Source organism: Trichoplax adhaerens, genomic scaffold (genome assembly GCF_000150275.1).
Source record: "Trichoplax adhaerens TRIADscaffold_5 genomic scaffold, whole genome shotgun sequence".
Classification (NCBI taxonomy): domain Eukaryota; kingdom Metazoa; phylum Placozoa; class Uniplacotomia; order Trichoplacea; family Trichoplacidae; genus Trichoplax; species Trichoplax adhaerens.
The window spans coordinates 5199656-5220372 of record NW_002060947.1 but is presented as its reverse complement, the minus strand read 5'-3'; the positions used below and the strand labels follow the sequence as shown (position 1 = coordinate 5220372).

At 29.1% G+C, this 20717-nt stretch overlaps 3 protein-coding genes across 3 annotated transcripts; 1 reads left to right on the top strand and 2 right to left on the bottom strand.

The window, feature by feature from the left end:
- Positions 1-673: 673 nt before the first annotated feature.
- On the top strand, positions 674-1704 carry TRIADDRAFT_56631 (uncharacterized protein; the record flags this gene model as incomplete). Its single annotated transcript, XM_002112933.1, has 5 exons — positions 674-725; positions 861-940; positions 1080-1144; positions 1388-1428; positions 1502-1704. 5 exons carry the CDS (start codon positions 674-676, stop codon positions 1702-1704), a joined length of 441 nt encoding a protein of 146 aa, XP_002112969.1.
- A 3780-nt stretch (positions 1705-5484) lies between these two features.
- TRIADDRAFT_56630 (uncharacterized protein) lies at positions 5485-14491 on the bottom strand (the record flags this gene model as incomplete). Its single annotated transcript, XM_002112484.1, has 21 exons — positions 5485-6814; positions 7264-7335; positions 7439-7510; positions 7856-7927; positions 8500-8619; positions 8752-8823; positions 8927-9013; positions 9160-9231; positions 9918-9989; positions 10447-10518; positions 10663-10734; positions 10865-10936; positions 11087-11158; positions 11269-11334; positions 11458-11529; positions 11631-11711; positions 12350-12412; positions 12563-12631; positions 13071-13142; positions 13824-13895; positions 14439-14491. The coding sequence occupies 21 exons, from the start codon at positions 14489-14491 to the stop codon at positions 5485-5487; spliced, it is 2805 nt and encodes a 934-aa protein (XP_002112520.1).
- A 617-nt stretch (positions 14492-15108) lies between these two features.
- Positions 15109-18534, bottom strand: TRIADDRAFT_56629 (uncharacterized protein; the record flags this gene model as incomplete). The annotated part of the gene is made up of 6 exons (XM_002112483.1): positions 15109-15190; positions 16248-16319; positions 16587-16658; positions 17389-17460; positions 17773-17844; positions 18503-18534. 6 exons carry the CDS (start codon positions 18532-18534, stop codon positions 15109-15111), a joined length of 402 nt encoding a protein of 133 aa, XP_002112519.1.
- Between the last annotated feature and the right edge of the window lie 2183 nt (positions 18535-20717).

Below are 20717 nucleotides of genomic sequence, written 5' to 3'. Positions count from 1 at the left end.
GAATAGTGTTAGGAATTGAAAGCATAGCTTCTAAGTTTGCATGAGCTATTCTAATATGATAGCACCAGTTTTTGTTGAACTGTGCTCTAGAGTTAATTAATTTACTAATACGTATAATAAATTCAACAGAATCAGGCTGCAGTTATGTCAGTAATTATAGACTTTCTAATTTGCCTTTACTTGATTAATGGCTAAATATGTTAAAAATTGCAAGTATAGTTTCTAGGTTTAGATAAATTCTTCTGGTATGATAACCTTAACATATGTTTGTTAAATTGCAATCTGGAGTTAATTCATTCAGTTATCTTATAAATTGGAAAGGATTAGACTAGTTTAGTTAATAATAATGAATTTTCTAATATGCATTTATTTAATCAATTGTCAAGATGAAGTAATTCTCATAGCTAAATCTGTTTTAAGCTCTAAAATCTATTCAAGTTATGATTCTTCAGTTAGTAGAGTAGGCTAAGAATTTCCGGGCCTTACTATGTCTTTACCCAATGAAATCTAACATTGGGATACCGTTTGATTGACATTCCAGTTCTTTGTCATGTAGGACAAAGAAATTACTTTCTCATCTTGGTTGCAAATTAGGAATACTTCTAGCTTGAAACACTTTTATACAATATTAATACTTGATGAGGTGGTTTAATCACAAATACGAAAGGCAACTATGCTACCAATTCGTAATTATGTTGTTCATGATTATAACTTTCTACGAAATGGTAGGTCGAAGTGATTTAGCTGGATTTCTGTGGATTAAGCCCACAAGACCAGGTAATTCGACAACGATTTTGCCATTATTCATATTGTATGTTACGAACTTAGCCAACATATTAGATTCCTTGAATAATTTTCAGGTTCTAATTTATCGAAGCAATGGTGTCGATGCTGGTTTCGATTACTAGATACTAATTTATACATATATAAGAAGAATGAGGTGCGAACTCTTCATGAAATGTCCTCGGATATAATTGTTCTTTTAAATATAGCCCAAGCTAACGTACAGATTCTAAATGCAGTTTTGACTTTAATAATATCGCAAATATAGTGCCAATTTTATGCTATCTTTAATTTAGATTGAATTACTGGAGAAAATTTCTCTTATCGACTACATTGTACTTCCATCTGGCGTAAAGCGGCAGTCAGTATATTTCTTTCGTGCTTGCTTTTACTACGATATTCTGGGTTTAAGATCAGACAACCCATGTCGTTTGCAATATTTAGTGCCTTTCAAATTTGCACCAAGGACCATACAGCTATCTGTTATTTAAACGCAGATAATCGAGAAGAAATGACTAAGTATGATATTGAACGATTATAATATACGGTACTTAAAATGATTTCGAAACACCTTTGTAAAGTTTCTTATTACTAATTTGTGTAGATGGATGGCAGTATTAAATCAAGCAGTTACAGATAATAATTGTAAGTTTAATACTACATTTCAAAAAATGAATTTTTCAATTTTATGGATAAGTCTCATGTATCTTGTTCTCAGACGCAATCAATGACGATACTAAGGAATTAGATATTCCAATTGAAGATGCAGACCATGAATCAGATTCAGCCGGATCTCATGATGCTAACTCTAGTGATGAATCTACAGAACTAACGATAAAAACACCAATAGCACTAGTATCGAAAGAAGATAACCCCTCTGAGAACAAATTGGATTCAAATATTAAAGAATTTACTTATTAAATATGTCCATTATGATATAATCATATGGCGAACGAGGATTATTATATCGTAATTTTTTGCTAACCTTAATTACATTTTATCTTGTATACGCAGATACAAAATCATTTAAAAAGTAAATTTAATTTTAAAATTAAGGGCTTATGATACTTAAAGAAACCTCTTTAATCTATTCAAAAAAATTATTACAGTAAATGGTAGATCAACGAAAATTTTTCATAAATATTTAAAATTACAATATTTAACTTAAACAATCCCCGCCCGGCTGAGAATAAAACTACTTTGCTGTAATGACCGAGTAATAGCCTCCTGCTATTACAGTCTTCTATAAAAATAGTACAAGTGCGCCATCTCATCATGTTAGCCACTTACTGTACTACTACAATTAGCTGGAATCAATACATTTGCTAAACTTCCTTATCTGTTTTAAGAATATAAGAGATAATCTTAGCTTCTTGAAGATTTCCATAAAACACTTGATGCATATTTCATTTAAGAGAACTATAGAATTATGATTAAGCTATTGGAATTAATGCTGATAAATTGAGTGTAATATTGTTATGAAAGGGTATCGGACCATACAATATTAATAAATAAATATAAAAAAGTTTTTATTTTGTGCTGTGAAACTTTAGTTTCATGAATAAGTAAGTTGTAATCACAGAACTAGCATCAGTTAGATAGTGGTAAATAATATTTATAAGATTAACACATTCGAATGTGTTAGTAAATAGACGAAAATCACTCAATGTTTGTAACAATGCAACTAATGCTTAATGTATGGCAGTATAGCAGACTTAATGGCTTCAAACATGTAATTAACGCATTGCTTTACTTTAATTTTACAAATTAATAGTGTTTTTCTTTTTATTACAGTAACATAGCATATTAAACCTGAGGATTTAAATTTAGGACTTTATGGCAATTTATTAAGCTAATAATGACACCCTATTAGTATTGTCTTACGAAGTGCTAATTTGAGCGAAATATTTTTTTTGTGACTTGCGAAAAATTCACTTATATCCAAATGTATTAAGCAAAGTTCACTTGACTTTTTGGTTAAAAAAAATAACACCTTCACGTGGGATGCACATATTTATTCATAAATGATATGTACATGTCTGTATGATCTGTGGTTTGTACATATTTAACATAAGAACTGTTTATTATACGAAATACCGAACGTATATGCCTTTCTACGGTATCTAAAAGTCCCAATTAGCACTAGCCACTGTAATTTATTTAGAAAATTTATACCTAAATGCTTTTATTAGATACAATAATATTTGAAGACGTTTTAATTTAACTTGTATTTTTCTTGTTCTAACGACTGAATTTTGACACACGAAACTGTATCATGGTACTACATCTGCTCTATCAGAATTTTTACTCCAACAGATAAGGCTTAAACGCTTCCTAGCCTGTATTAAGCATAGATTCTATAACTATTGGATACAGCAGATACATTTTAATTAGTATACTGGTCTTTATTGACTTTTATTAATTGAAATACAGCATAAATCAGTGTCACAAAACAGCTTTACAACAAGATAACGTAATGTATGATCAATAAGTCAATTCCTTGAACCACGTATCAAGGAACGATATCTGCACTATCAGAAACACTTTTGATCTACCAGCTGTCTACACAAAGACTTAAACGCCTCGTATTTTACGTTAAACACTAAGTTTGAGAATCCTCTTTATTACACGATATATTGCATTTATATACTCTTCCTCAATAATTCATGAGTCATAGTTAGTACGACTAACTTTGTAATCATTTACTAAATTAGATATTAATTATAGCTACTGCTTCCTTAATGCAGACAACAGTATTTACGAACATAGACATCTTATGACTAATACAGAATAGTCAGATTACGATATGTCCTATCACGGAACATTTCCACGATAATTTACAATCTACCATAAGTAAGTTACAATCGCAATGATTCGAATTGTAAGTATATAATTTGCTTTCCCTATTATAACTATTAATTTCAGTATGTGTATATGTATCACCGTCATAAAAAGTCAGTGCTATATTAAAACACGGTATATCCAAATTAGGAGTTAACTAAATAAGGATAGGCTAACAGAATTATCCTAACATAGATATTTCTACTCTAGTACAGTATATAACACTGCCACAATCAGTCATAATAAAAAAAAATCACCGCTATAGTATAATTACGAGTACAATTATATATCAAGTAGATTCAGCTCTATATCATATTTAATTACTGGCACAAGCTATACTTATTTTAGTATTGGGTAAAGATACAAGAATATTCCTGATATTTCCGGGATCTATAAACATTTTAGCATAGCAAATTCTGTATCCATAGTGCTCCGATGTAATCTTTATTAAAGCTTTTAAATTAATAGTAATATAATACAGCTTGAAAATCTATGATAAAGGAACGTCAGTAAGGCATAATTAATAAATTAAAGTTGTTTCACATAGTTATTGTAAGAATTGACATAGATTTAATATTAGGGTGTGATATTGATAAAATTTTCAGTCAAGAAGAGAATGTCTGAAGATTTGCCTACGATAGTGCTGAAGACTATTAGTTTTTAAGCTTTACAAAAGCCTTATAGTGCAATTATTGATAGCCATTAGACTTGTGTGATGCAAAATGGAAATGATGGTACAATTTACTGCAAATTAAGGCTGTATCAATTTCCTTAAATTAAGAAAAGTTTGCTACAGCAAGCAATTTTTGATGTAGTAATAAGGTTTATCTTCTACTTAGTTAGATAACATTATTACAGTTATGACAAGGAATAAATAAGGTAATCGTAATCTACTACATCACGAAATTTTGCTTGATAACAAATTGAAATAATTACTGTTAATATTTTATGGTCCATTGTAGTTGTAAAACTTAAGTATATATTTATATAGTAATAATTCTAAATTTGCTAAATGATAATTGCTACATCTATGTAAAGAAGCGGGGACAGTTTATAATTGAAGCACAAACGTTATTTCTTTATGATTAAAATTTGATAGCACTTAAACGTGAATATTTTGAAATAGAATTGATTACGTAGGTTGGAATAGTATAATTCTAGGAATCCTTCAATCGCAGATTATATAGGTATCAATTAATAAAACTTCCCTCAGGCATCTAGAATAAATGCGAAAGCAGAGTAGTGTCTAAGTCGCTGAAAAGGTTGAAGATCATTTTATATTATATTGTTAGATTAATCTTTCCTTATGATAAGATTAAACACTAAACTTAAAGAACTGTATAACGTAACGATTATGATGAAATTCCGCATCTTGCTGCATTACAGAAGATGATAAGCTATTTTAACCTTATTTTAAATTCTATTACATTTGATTATTATTTCACACTCAGGTTAATTAATTTCTCGATCACATTAATGGGCCTAACATTAACATGCTTTAAGATTTTCTCGCTAGCGAAAATCTTAAGTTATATAAGTGCAAATAACATAAAATAGTTAAAATATTATATTTATTGTTCCTTTCACCATTAGTAATTTTATTTCTTTCTCGCTGTTGTGACACCTGTTCTAATGTTATGTCGAGGAACTTCGGTTGTATTTATTGTCAATTCTTTTTTTGATTATATGTTATTACATCCCTTTTACGTCACTGATCAGTTCCGTAAATAGCCATTAAAGATGTACAAGCATTTTTATGCGTATTTGGTAGAAGTGATAATTCAAACCAATACCAAGTCCAGTACAGAAATAAGGCAAAATTGAAATAAATAAGCATAAGAAAAAATTGCATGTTACATCTTAATGAATGTTAGTAATAGAAGATGGATCATTGCGCCTAGGGGTAATATGATGCAATCCATGCTTAACAGTTTGACCGCTAATATTAGTAAGCGTATCGGAATATCCAAATTCGACTTCTTTAAATATGCCTTGTCCTACTGGTGTTTGATCTACGATTAAATTAGACGATTGTTTCTCATCTAGTAGTATTACGCTGATACTCTTTCTCGGTGTTACACTATCGCTTCTTGTAGCATGTGACAGATTAAATTCGCGTTGGCGACGAGATATTTCGCTACCTTGTCGTGTTAATTCTGTACTTCTTATATTAGTTATTGCCTGGTGGACGCCACTAGGTACAACTTGACTAAAAGCTTTATTAAATGTAGATAGGTTTGTAATCGTATATAAGTAAGGATTAATAGCAGAATTTATTGGTAATGCAAAAATGATGACAAACTGTAAGACGATGATGTCAATTGTACCAGTAAAAAGAACTTGAATAACTAAGATATAATAAGGCATCCAAGAGGCTAAATCAGTAATAATGATTAAAAATAACCGTATGGCAATTTTTCTGTCGCGATTTACAGATCCGATTTTACGAACTGATTTGCTAGATTGACGCATAGAGAAAAACATGCCAAAATATAAAGCGCATGTTAGTATCCAGGCTACCATGGTCAAGAAAGTATAGCACAATATCCAAGTTCTATAGTAAACGTTATTGACATTACTAGGCATGCATATACTGCTATACTTGTAGAGGCGGCTCTCTCCTGGTTTGCCTATGCTGAAGACTACTGGTATGCCAGCAAAAACAATACAGAATAACCAACCGACCAACAGCACATTTCTTGCACTGGAAACTTTTAATCTTTTTGTTGAAAATGGGAAAGTAATACATATAAAGCGATCAATGCTAATAATGATCATCATATATACCGACATTAAACTTGATAATGATACCAGGAATGATGCGGAATAGCAAGGCACACTCGTTAACCATGGTTCTACATACATGGAATAGTATCCACGATAGATTTGATCCGCAATACCAATAATAATCAGGTAGATTGACATAAAGAAATCAGCTAATGCCAGGTTAGTTAGCAAAACAGTAGTAACTGATATGGGTGGATGCTTTTGTTTACTTTGTTGGCAATAATGGAGAAATACTAAAATATTTCCGACAAATGCTGTAATTCCTATTATCCATACAAAATATTGCAGCGTTGGATGAGATAGCATATCATCGCACGTAGACAATGCGTCCTGATCATAAATGGGTGTACAAAATGTGACTTGAGCAGGTACATAACAACATAAATAATCTCGCGTTGACAATCTGATCGTAAAAAATCAAGACAGAAGTTAGTTATTATATAGTATTCAATATATTTTGTTATCATAAACAAATAGTTATTTAAACATTTTCAAACATTTAGTAATACTATTTTTAAAATGTGTTTTCTTATAACTTGTTGATTTGAGTATAGTTACACAGTTTCAATGTAAGAATTAAAAATTAGATAACAATCCTAATATTTTATCAATGGAACTGAATAATTATATTTTTAAATTTGGGAAATTTAGCAATACTATCAGTAAAGTACAATTAATTTTAATATGTTGATTAGAATATAGTTTGTACAGTCTATAAGAGTTAGTTATTATATAACAATCCGTACGTTATATCAATATAAGGAAATAATTATTTTAAAAATTTAGAAAATTCTGCCAACACTGTCAGTAAAATACATATATCTTTTATTTGTTGATTTGAATGTAGCTTACACTGTATCTAATATAGGGGGTCCATAAAATGATCGAGGGTTGAGAGAATTGATTGGATTTTCTTTCAGCGATCTGTAGAATTTTATCATTAGAATAAAGTTTACTCCTTTCTTTACTGAATCCTCTTTATTGCATTTAACATTAAAAATTTCTGTTAGTAATCTTAAAGACTTACATAAATTTTAGTTTAGATGAATATTGAAAGCAACGACTCTGTAATACTTTGATATTATTTTTATTTGCAGACCTGCATAATAGAATGGCATGGTATTTAATGATCGACCACATGTATTTGACTACATAATCTTATTTAGATCATGCTGATATGAATTATATTATAGCAATAATTGTTAGGCTATTAATTTTTATAAACATACAAATATTCGAGGTTAGGCCATGTTCGACCCAAATTTTTCTGGCAAATATCTGCGATATTGTTGTTGTCAATATTTCTAAAGAGATTTTATGTACATTTGATATTATTTAATGAAGAATATAACTTTAGATATCTTCATGAAAAGGATGAAGGGGCTTGATGATAGTTCAAGTCGAAATATTAGCTAAAGCTTTAGATAAACTTTAGGTCACTTACAGAATTCTGAGTTTGTAAAACTGTAATTTCTTGAAATTGGTAAAATATTGAATTCGGTTATTCGATATATACCTGAATTAAAGATTTGAATCATTAATTTTATATCTTTTCGAATAAACTTCTGTTCAATGAAATGTAATATCTTAAGTAATGAGTGTGTGTACCATAATGATATGAATTAGTAAGTATATAGAAAATGATATCTAACGATAAAAAGAACATACAATTCTTGAAGAATATAGTCATGAGAAGAAAAGATTTCTGATGCATCCACCGTTTGTAATTTGTTGTTAGTAATGTTGCTGTAAGAGCAGTATGAAGATCGTTTCTAATTAAGAATGCATTCGTCATAATTCTATGCTACGATAAAATCTAGCTCTGATTCTCTTTACTTAATTTAAAGTAAATTATCGCAATAGCGAAAATTTAAGCTTTGACTATTAGCATCTAAAATTAACAGTTACATTTTTAGAATAAATTCCTTTAAATAGTTGAAAAATCCAGGCGGAATGGAGTGCATATTGTTACCGGCCACATTTCTAATGACGATAAGATTATCAATAGTAATTAACTTTTAAATACCGGTAAGACAATCAAAATTCTTCTGACCGGGCTATATGGAGACAACTTATTAAAGCACTAACATTGAATACTCGTAGCAACGAAAAATTTTCTTAAATGACTGGCACTCCTCATTCAGAATTATTATAGACGAAATTAATCCGGCCATTTCTTCATCATTTAGTTCATTGTAGCCAATATCTCTAAAATCGAAAATTAGCAAATGTAGTATTAGGACTTAAAATTTATATTATATTTACGTTTAAAAATTCAATTTTGGGCATAACACATAGATTATTTTCTATCGGTTAATAAAATATTCCATTTGGACCTACATTGATCTAAGTAAGATATTTTGTCGAAAGTAGCTTGTCTGTAAATGCTTGATGTTATTTCCAGCCAATTTCCTAGAAATGAATATAGTTAGTGTCAAGATTAGATTGCGTAAACGTATCTCCAATATCGATATTTAGTCTACGATAAGTGATTTTTAGCACAATTGTAACTTACAGCTCGAACGGGAATCCACTCAAGCTATCGAGAATAGAATTGCTGATATTGATGCCATTTCGGACTAAGTTGTTAAAATTGAAATCACTATAGAATCATGAAATAAGATAAATTTACTGATGGTTTTTAAAACTAAATACTGCTTAAGAGTAGGCTGCTTGTCAGACAGTTGAATTTATGCAAGACGAAGTGCTATTGGAAACTCCTTTACAGAAAGTTATTACTCGACATACATTTTATTTAACCGTGAGAAAACTGACGCGCAGTTATGGTGAATAAACGATATATTATTTGATGCCAATCGTCTAATAGAAAAAAATGGTTGGATAATATTTAATATGATAACAAATTAATGTAAATTGCATTTCCTGCTTTAAGTGTCAAATTATTTTTCAACGATTTAAACGTCTTTAAATATTAGTAGATAGCTAATTATCACTATTAATAATTACAGTTCATCAAGTTGATTTAGGTTGGTAAAGCTTTCGCAAGAAAGGTTTCCAATTAAGTTTTCACTTAAGGATCTAGACATCAATAAATATCGAATACATTAATCAATCGTTAATATTCTGTAACGTTTTTACACCAATATTGCTACGTAATATTCATATTATGTAAATTACATAATTATCAAACTTGATAATCCGTTGAAACTATTAGTTGGCAATGATGGTATTTGATTATTATCAAGCCAGCTAGAAATTGAAAAGTAACAACGGTTAGTTAACGATAAATCACGTGAAAGAATACACTTTTTAAATATTATTTAAAAAGATTTGCATATATTCGCCATTGCAGATATATATTCATACAAAAAATGGACTTGCAAATTATTTGATAATTAATTTATTTTAACATAGAATAGGGCATATTGAAGTCAGCAAATTTGCTGAATAAGTTAGCTTTCAATAAAAGCGCTATTCCATCAATTATTTTGCATATTTCAAATAAAATGAAATATTTAGGTAGTCAATACTTTATTAAGACTTACAGCTGTTCTAAGTAAGACATGGAGAGGAAAGAGGAGCCTCCAATCGATGTAATTTTATTATTAGATATGTTCCTAAAATTCATTGTAATATGAAGAAAATTACTTCAGAAATCTGGCTCTTTAGCCCTCTAAGGTACATAAATTGTTGGCTTGAAGCTATCCATAGTTGCATGTCAGCAGTTATTTGAGACTGCATACAGTTTAAACTTCTTTAAATAATTAAACGAAGACTGTAATATTTTACTTCGCTATTGTTATAATACAAACAAATAACATTCTTCTCTAGAGCTACTATGAAAACAAACGCCCATATTCGATATTTAAATACTATATTAACTCGCATTCATATTGCTATTGCCGGTATTAATTCAAGTTTACTGTAAAAATTACTTGCCAAAGTCGATTAAAGTCAGCTACTAATCTGTTCTAAGATTTCCACATGTAAAAGTCTAGCTGATAATGGACTACTACCAACTATTTAGTGGTATATACAAAATCAGATCAAATTAGATTTCATCATCCAACTTACAATGTCTGTAAATTCTGAAGATGATTCTTGAATATACCATCAATTGATTGGATTAAATTATATTCCAGTTGCCTAGATTTAAATTAAAAAAGTAGTCCAATTTTTACACTTAGACTAAACTGAGACTAAATTACTCAAAGCACCCTCGCATCAATAATATAATTCATACAGTTTACAAAATGCTGAAAATGTTAATATTGTTAAAACTTTACTTACAAATTAGTTAGAGCAATCAAACCATTAAAAGCTTGAGTTTTAATTAATTCTATACGATTACCAGATAATTTGCTATGAAAATATTTATATACAAGAACAAAGAATAGGAATTAGAATTTCGTTTTCATCAACAGAATTCAGAAAGCCATTTATAAATATTTTGGTCGCAATAATCAGCTTTATGGCAGAAAGTAGTACGTACAGCGATTTTAATTTTGTTAAGGATTTAAACATGTGATTTTCTAATCGTCTGATTTGATTGCAGCTTACATCCCTATATTGGCAGATTACATGTAGAAATTATAGTGGTTACTGAATCCCTTCTACAAAATCTGGGCGACATTATTAAATCTACCAGTCGCATGCTAAATAATGGAGATTGCATAATGTACATAAAATAAATTGCAGTCATTGCTTTCCTTACAGTTCGGTAAGATTTGTTAGATTTTGAAAATATTGTGATTTTAGCTGCTGAATCTTATTCTTGCCCATAATACTAAAAGTGAACCCAACAATTAAGTGGTTTTATTTTATTTGATAATGACCAATTTTCCTTATGTTTATAAATAAGCCTATAATCTAATTAGTCTATTAATGGTAACTCACAGCTTCTCAAGACTGCGTAGATTCTCTGCAAAAGATAAAACTCTGATGTTGTTATTTTGCAGGTCTCTGAAGGAACAGAAAACAGAGTTACCGATAGAATACATGATTACCATATCAAATCCAACTGAAGGAGACGAAATTTTTTGCACTGATAATATAACTGTTAGCATCTCGTATTTGATTACTTACAAAATCTCCAAATTCTGTAGGTTCTGGAATGCCCGTTGATGAATTTGATTTAGTTTATTGCTTTTAATATACCTATGATATATGAGAGATTTTAAATATTTTGAATATATTTAAAAAGGAAATTTAGCATTATGTACTAACCATTTAAAGTAATAATTTCATAGTCAACTTACAATGCTCTTATTTTAGGAAATTCTTGAGTATTTGGGATAATTTGATTATTAATGTCTAAAATTCGATTGTTGCTGAAGTCTCTGTGATTCATAAATTTTAATGGCGAATTTTATAGTAAAATTATACATATATAATGTATAAATATTATTAACTTAAAAAATGATAAAAATTCGTTAAGGCATTCTTGTTAGTGTGGTAGAACTTGTTAGGAGAGTTAGACTTGGTTGCTATCAATCTTAGACTGTCAACAATCTTATTTAAGGTTTTATTGTAGTATTGTAACTGCATTCCAAAATTTAATAAATAATATCAAGGGGATTTTTACATTTGGCCATTGATGAGCATCATGAATGCTCGGCAACAAAATTTACGAAATTGCCGTGACTATTATTTTTTACTGATGCAGCTCGTTATTTTAAATATACAGTAGAACGCGAAATCATGCTGGGAATTCACTATGATATCAGTTAACATATATAACATATTTTATGATCGGCAGATTTGATACGCACATGCTATCAAATAACGACAGATTAAGATTCTTCAATTCGGAGACATGATCAATGCGATTTGCAGAAAGATTTCTAGAATTTTAAATATATATACAATTTTTGCAATTAACAGAAGAAAAATGACCAAAGACCGCCATATTTAACTAAAATTCTCAACATAATTAACAACTTCTTAACTAATTACCAGGAGAATATTTAATACTTACAGCTTTTGAAGATTATTGCCGGATAGTATAATAGATTTACGGATAACGTTATGAGATAGGTCTCTATTTTTATAACCAGTTTTAAAGAAAAAAATTTACTTATTTCAAAACACACTTTTGCAATAGTATAGAAATACAATACGGTAGCTAAAATTTATGAGAGACAAATCCAAAATTAAAATAGCGCCAGAACTTTAGCAAATTATAACTTACAAATGCTGAATTAAGCTGAAGCTAGTATTAATTAACTGGACAGACTTAATTTTATTTTTTGATAGACCTCTAAAAGTAAAATAATTCAGATGATTTAGTCAAGCATGCTATGATAAGAAATGGATTAGAAAATTTTTGCTTTGAAATAAAGAGATTGAATATTATTTTACAGATATTTTTACTGTTTACTTTCAGTTCTTAATTGACAATGAATTTTTACATACTATGATACTAGTGCTTTAGATTACTAGTGATATACTTGAACTACGTCAATAAATCTGTATCAAAAATAAATTTTATAATCGTCTATTTATAATTCGTGGGTATTTAATGCAACCAACACATAATTTATTAGCGGCGCTCCGGTACTAAATATATCTATTGCAACAGAGACAATCCAGTTTCCGTCCAAGCGTCTAAGAATTATTAAAGATTATTTCCGTTACATATACAAAAGTTAACATATAAGCGAAATTGCTACTAATAGCCATATAATGTCTTTACATACATGTCTTGTATTTGAATTAGTCCTTCAAAGGCTGCATGTGCAATATAAGATATTCTGTTAGTTCGTAAAACCCTAACAAAATAAGTAAGCACGTAGTATAACTTAAAATTTGTAATCTTTATTAAATTCTAATAAAACTTTGCTGAAATCAATAATTTAGAGTATAATCAGCGTAATACTTTTAACATGCATTTATCTCTATACGGTCAAGCTTTACAGGTTACTTTTTGGAAAAAAAAGCAAATTGACATACGGAAAATTTAAGTATATATATATAACATATATATATATATATATCGCTTTCTTTATACAAAAATGCATATAGAATACTATCGCTTTGTCCGTTTAGATTTAATGTTCGTAATATGAGTAATGCAAGTACTGTCTTGGTGTTATGTGTAATTGATTGGTATCAAACCTACAACTACCTAAGACATTAATAGATTTTCATAAGCTGATGCTGAAAGCAAAAAAATTATTAAGATCAAGCCTTAGCAGCTAATATATCAATGGCATTTCTTGTATACTATACCCATGATAAACTAATTGATGCATGTATTGTATTACTATGAATGATTATTAATATGGTACAAAAGGTGATAATGAAATTATCCAAGGAATGGTGATTGCCTTTCGATAGTTAAAATTATACCAACATTAGTCAGTAATCGATAGGTTGTGACCAATCAGAATCTGTGGGCTAATTGACGAATAAATATTTACAAAATTATCTGACAAGAATGCTGTACTTACAACTTCTTTAAACTTTTCAAGCCCGAGAAGGAACCATTCAAGACTTTTGATATTTGATTCTCATTTAGCATCCTAAATAAAATATTGCATTTATTTAGTTATCTTAATCAATACGGTTTAGATAAAAGTCTCAATACGGTCCTTACAATAATGTTAAAGCCTTAAGATCTGGTATTTGAAAACCCTGTATATCGCTAATAACATTGTCCGACAGATCTCTGACAGAATAAAATTTCACTGTGAGTATATCGCGAAAATTGATAAATTAAATCGTTCTTAATTGTAATATAGGCCGAATTATTAACAGGCCTTCAATAATGTATTTTTATGATTTTTGAGACTTAAATTGCTATCAACTGAATTAAAATATGTTTATCCTGGAGTAATGACGTAAATTATCATTTATAACTTACAGGCTGGTCAAGCGTGTTAAATTTGCAAAAGTATTGGGATGTATACAACAAAGTTGGTTGGATGATAATGATCTATTTTCGGAGTATATCAATATACATAAACATGTCTATTTCGCTCTTACCATGATATATGGTAATGATTCTTCAGATTGAAAATTTATTAGAATTAAAATATTTCCCAGAATTGAACATATTTGCTTACATTCTAAAAACATTTGGCATTCCAGAAAACTGATATTCAGACAAATGTGTCATATTATTATTTCTTATCATTCTGAAAAAATTAGCCATAAAGATTATAGTTTTGAAATTAGCTTAATAAATTTCAAATTTCTAATATTGGGTTGATCTTTATACAAATTAAAATTTTCAAACTCGAAGACTCGAAACTTACAACGTATCCAAAGCGGTTAATGTATCAAAGGAAGAATTACAAATTCTTGTAAGAAAATTATCATCTAAATACCTAAATAAAAATGGCTGAAGAGTTATCTTTAGGTCTTGATTTGATATCATTATTCGATTGTCCACGAATACCGTAAATGGTCATGATTATTTGAATGCAATACCATAAGACTTACAACTTTTGAAGCTTGGTTAATCCATGAAATGAGTTACTTTGAAGCGATTCGATGAGATTTTGGTATAAATAGCTAAAATAATCAAGAACAAACTCATGAACTCGCTGTATTTATTACTCAGACTGTAGAATTAAGACCGTAAATACACTGCAACTAGTTTATTGTAGTAGATTATGCGACTGTAATCAGCTTTTAAGAATATATGGCTAACATGCTCTTGTAATTCTAGAATTTTTTCGAGATGGACAATAAATATGTTTATTCTTGCGTAATTCAATAAATAACATCGCATTACAGTTCTTTCAAGGCGCTTTCCTGGTTAGTCGATAGTAAGGTATTGGGAAAATATCTTAATCCGGTAGACCCCATATTCCTAATATCAAAGAATAATTCTAGTTAATCAGTGTGACAGTGTTATATACTGTATTAGAGTACAAATGTCTATGTTAAGATAATTTTGTTAGCCTATCCTTATTTAGTTAACTTCTAATTTGGATATACTGAGTTTTTAATACAGCACTGGCTATATGTGACAGATATATGTTATACATATACTGAAATTAATAGCTATATTAGGGAATGCGAATTATCTACTTACGGTTCGAATCATTGTGATTGTAATTTACTTATAGTAGATTGTAAATTATCGTGGAAATGTTCCGCGATAGGACGTATCGTAATCTGACTATTCTGTATGAGTCATTAGATGTCTATGTTGGTAAATACTGTTGTCTGAATTAGGGAGTAGTAGCTAAAATTAATGTCTAATTCAGAGAATGATTCCAAAGAACTATTGAGGAAAAGTATATAAACACGATATATTGTGTAATAGAGTTAATTCTTAAACTTATTGTTTAACGTAAAATACGAGGCATCTAAATCTTTATATAGTCTGCTAGTAGAGCAAAAGTATTCCTGATAGTGCAGATATCGTTCCTTGATACGTGGTTCAAGGAATTGACTAATTATCGTACATTACGTTATCTGGTTACAAAGCTGTTTTGAGACAATCAGTTATATATTTAATTTAATTGGCTAGATGTCTGACATTGGGAGAAAAATGGAGCTAAAAAATCATTTATAATAGCGCTTCATAATGTTAATAGCTAAAGAAATGACGCTAAGAATGAATGATATGGATTATTTTTAATTCAGCCGTAATTTTCTAAAATTGGTGTCTATTGTAGAGATTAGACGAACCGAACCTATGTAATAAATTGAAATGTACTAGAAACTGTAGCTCTTGATTTATTTTGGTTCACTTTATCACAGCGGGCTATGGTAGTGGCTTTGTTATTAGAAACATAGAGACATGAAAATCAATTTGTATTATATGAAAACTTTAGATAACCACAAAACCTTACTAATGTGACTATTAACTTCATATATTTTTCATATTTTTCGAATTATAGTTAAACATGTTTACTTACAAATATTCCATAGCTGAGAAATTTGCAAAAGCCATTTCATCAATAAAGTTTATTATAGAATCTGTTAAATAGCTATAAAAATTGTTGCCATAGACAAAATAAAATTTATAAAATAGTTAATATAGATATATATGTCTCCATAGACCGCATCTATAATTTAAAGAGCTGAAAAAATGGTATATTATTATTTACAATTTGAGAGGTCCAGATGGTGGGGCACTAAAAGGTTTCAGGTGAATAACCAAATTGGGGATATTTTTTAACTCTCTAGAATCATAGATAAGTGAAAAATTCATCCATCCATTAAAAACTAAAATAAATATTAAAGTTTTTACTTACAGATTTTCAAGCGAAGATAGGTCTTTCAAATTCTCCATGGATAGATTGCCAATAGGATTCCCATTTAGGCGCCTAAGTATAGTTGAGGAATTAAAATTGCGATTAGAATTTTTATAAGTTTCACTTTTCAATATATACGCTTGTATTTTTTATAGAATCTGACAATAAAGATCAGTATTATTAAGCATAACATTTATTAAATTTCATATTATCTAGCTCATAAATGATAGAATGTAAGCATAAATGTCGTTCTTTATAAAGCTCATTTTCAGTATGGGCGTAAATATCGGTAATCAAAAATAGTACTACAGTAATTAATTATATTTCAGGGATGTCTATAATACGGTATATTACTATAGCAGTTGATGTGAGGTTTATTTCTTCGAGATTAAGGCGTTCATTGAGGTAATAGCAGATAGAAAGCTAAGAGGATACTGATAAGCTTTTATAACTTTATAATCTCATTCCTTTAATTCTATCTAGATAAATTTACAATTTAGGGTGTCTTTAAGACATCATATTTGAAAAACGTCATTTTCCTTAATAATATAATCTCAATCTATGTTTAATAAATTTCAATTAATGAAATTCTAATAACGACCATGCAAAGTCGTAAAAAGTATCTTATTACCGGAAAAATGATAGCAACTTAATAGTTAGTAATACGTATAATGACTTGTGCACTTTCATATTCAACAACGTACTTCTTTTTACAAAAGAATGAACAAAATAAAAACTGCGCAATTAATTTTTTTGAGATATGTAAGTGAGCAATAACGGTTGCACTGCGATTAATACTTACAATCTTTTTAAATTTGATAATCCTTCAAAAGCTCTGTAGTCGATCTTACTAATATTATTTTCGGATAAATTTCTAAATAAAATATGTATAACTACTATTATGAAGCGGTGATAATAATAATCGATCTAAAATCGATTATCTATTCAACCCATTTGTAAATCTAGCTTACAGATCAATCAGACTTTTCAAATTAGCAAAATCATCTTTTGCCACTTCCTTTAAATTGTTTGAAGTCAAGATTCTGAGAAAAGATGCAACGTGAAAAGTTTATTTTCTACTTCTATTATCAAATTTCTAATTCTTAAAATAAAATTTTACACCCATTCGAAAACAGCATCAGCTACAATCTGAAAGAGAATGCTATAATCTAAGGCAAAAACTAACATGGTTCCCATTCTTGAATTTTCTTTAAATCCATCATTTATGATGCTGTGAATTTGATTATTTCTTGCATAGCTATCCATTAATTATAGCGGAAGAATATATATTATTAGAATTAAGTTTATGATTCTAAGATCAATAATTTACATCTAGTATACTTACAATATTCGCAAACGGGGAAGTCTCTTAAAAAACCTTCCATCCAGTATTTTTAATTTATTGTTACTCATATATCTATTTTGAGCAATTAGATAATGAGAGATTTAGTACAATTAAAAGCATCTTGAATTCTTTCGAAATCATTTACATAAAGGAAAATTTAATAACGTAAAGATACATACAGATTTCTTAATTTATGACCATCACTAAAAGCAGCCACTTCCATTGAGTAAATAGAATTAAAAGCCAAATTTCTATACATTTAGCGATGAAAAAGTCATTATCCTAATTCATATCAATCCCTAACGTAATTAACACATATGAAAGCTTTATGTTTGCTTTCATCTAAACTAGATCTTAACGCACAGTATCTTCAAGGAAGATAAAGAAGCAAATGTTCCATTTCTTAAATAACGAATTCTGTTGCCATCCAACTCTCTATAGTTATTATCGAAATAAGCATAGGCTAGGTATAAATAAATGATTAACTATCATTAAGGTTGTAGCTATATATAATAATTTTTATCTACATCAGATACATTTATATTGCCTCAAGAGTAAAGAGAATACTTACTACCTTTCAATTGAAATTTTATTAAATGCCATGTGCAGTAATACTAAAATGTAGTTCTTTTAACAGCCTCTAACATAACTTAGAATTGGATTTTATATTATTATTAGCCATGTATGGTATGATGTATGGTAGCATAGCTCCCTGCATTTATCGTTAAGCTAGTAATTAGTTATAATATCCTGCTTATGATACTTGGAATACCCTTTTAATGACTTTACGTATAAACGGACCGTTTTATACGCATATATTTAAATACAAACAATTTAAAAATACGGTAGGATATTAACATGGAGATTGTGCCCGTAAGCACTACAGAAAGCAAGCAAGCAGATAAGTTTAAAATATTCGATGAGTTTTTCAAGAAGTCTTTCTAGTAGCAATGTTCCCCTAGAGAAGCGTTATGAGTAGGTTATCTTTGGATAATGATCTGATAAAGTTCTAATTTTCTGCAAATTTTGAAATTTCGAGATGGATTTTATAACATAGCCAATTCGCCTATCTAAATCAACTTTTAGCTATTGATAGTTACCCTAGGCAATTTCAGGAAGGAATGCAAAATAGCATACTGTCTTTGTTAGAATGTTAATTTATAACTGTATAAATCAACCCAAACTAAAAATTCGTCTCATTTTAATAAGGATTTATGGATCTATAGTAAAAATCTAGTATTGTTCTCTGTAGCAATTTTGATTGCTGTAAAAGCTTTAACCTACAATGTGCTCAGTGGAATTTGGCAATTCATATTTTCAGGGTTAATTTCTTGTATAAAATTTGCTGACAAATGCCTACAAAAGGTCACATCAAATAAACCGCCAAAAATTTTTTAATATTTGTAATTTCATAGAAATTCGAAGTTTGATGCCATTATAAATCTGCAAACCACTCACAAATTCTGTAAGAAGCGTGCATCTGAAAAGTCTGAACAGTTGAAGGATTTCAGGCGATTGAACTGCAGGAATCTAAATTAACATTCCAAGGGATTACATTTACAGTAAAACTTAGATTGTTATTCCAATTCGGTATCAATTTACAAAAGATAATTTTATAGATATTCTTACGTTATAAAAACTAAAATTCTATTAAAAATAAGCCTACGATAAGTAAAATGTACTGCCAATTAAGTGTTAAGTTAGATGGTAATAAATGCAAATTTTCATAGTCATAAAATATAATTCTATAGGTTCACACTTATACCTCTCTATGCTTTCTACAATATAACGTTGAAGCTAAAACATTACTTACAATATACGTAAATTAATTAATCCAGCGAGGCCTATATCTTCAGCCGAAGTAAACTGATTGCCTGATATTCGTCTAAAAAATCAATTGGTATTTTTACGTGTTTCATTTAAAATCTACAAATAAATGAATACGCTGTTCCGACAGTATCTAAATATCTTTTTTCAAAATAAAATGGTATTCTAGGTGATATATTAAGACTATTTTATTATTTATATTAATCCATGGCTTTATATGTGCGCTTACAAATTAATGAGACCGCTTAAATGTTTCCAAACAACAGCATCAACACGTTTCAGTCTGTTAAATCTCAAGGACCTAAATTGAAATTAGAAACCATTAAAGATGAGCCTCATAATAATCACAGGCGATTACAATGTTATGTACTGTACTAAATATGTTATCACAAGCATCTATGAAAATGCATCATAAATTTCATACATTGAGCTCAGGAACATTAAACCTTCAAATACATTGGCTGAAAGGGACGTTATCCGATTTTGGCTTAGATCTCTATTCAGTTTTGATGAAATATTTTTCAAAACAAAGTCAGTATATTCGGAAAATATGGCCAAATTTGTGTTACGATAACTTCGAATTAACTAAAATCTAATTGATATCTACTCAATTAGTAATGGAAAAATTAATCTTTGCAATTATAAGATACTAATGCGAAAATTATGAATTAAACTGAAATTAATAACATTTCTTGCGTGACTGAAAATAAGATTAGTTTTACATCCATTATAATAGAAATAAGATTAGGTAATTTTTTCTTCTGCCGTACAAAACTCGCAAATTTTTCAATCCTTTAAAAGCATCATCTTCAATAAAACTGATTTTATTGCTTGACATTGTCCTAAAGAATAAGTCAAAGATAGATAATCGATATTGAGTATTAAGTTCTTGTTTAGGTATTTATCGTTCATGTAACGACTATCGTTAGTCTTAATTATCAAGATTTATATATGGTTCT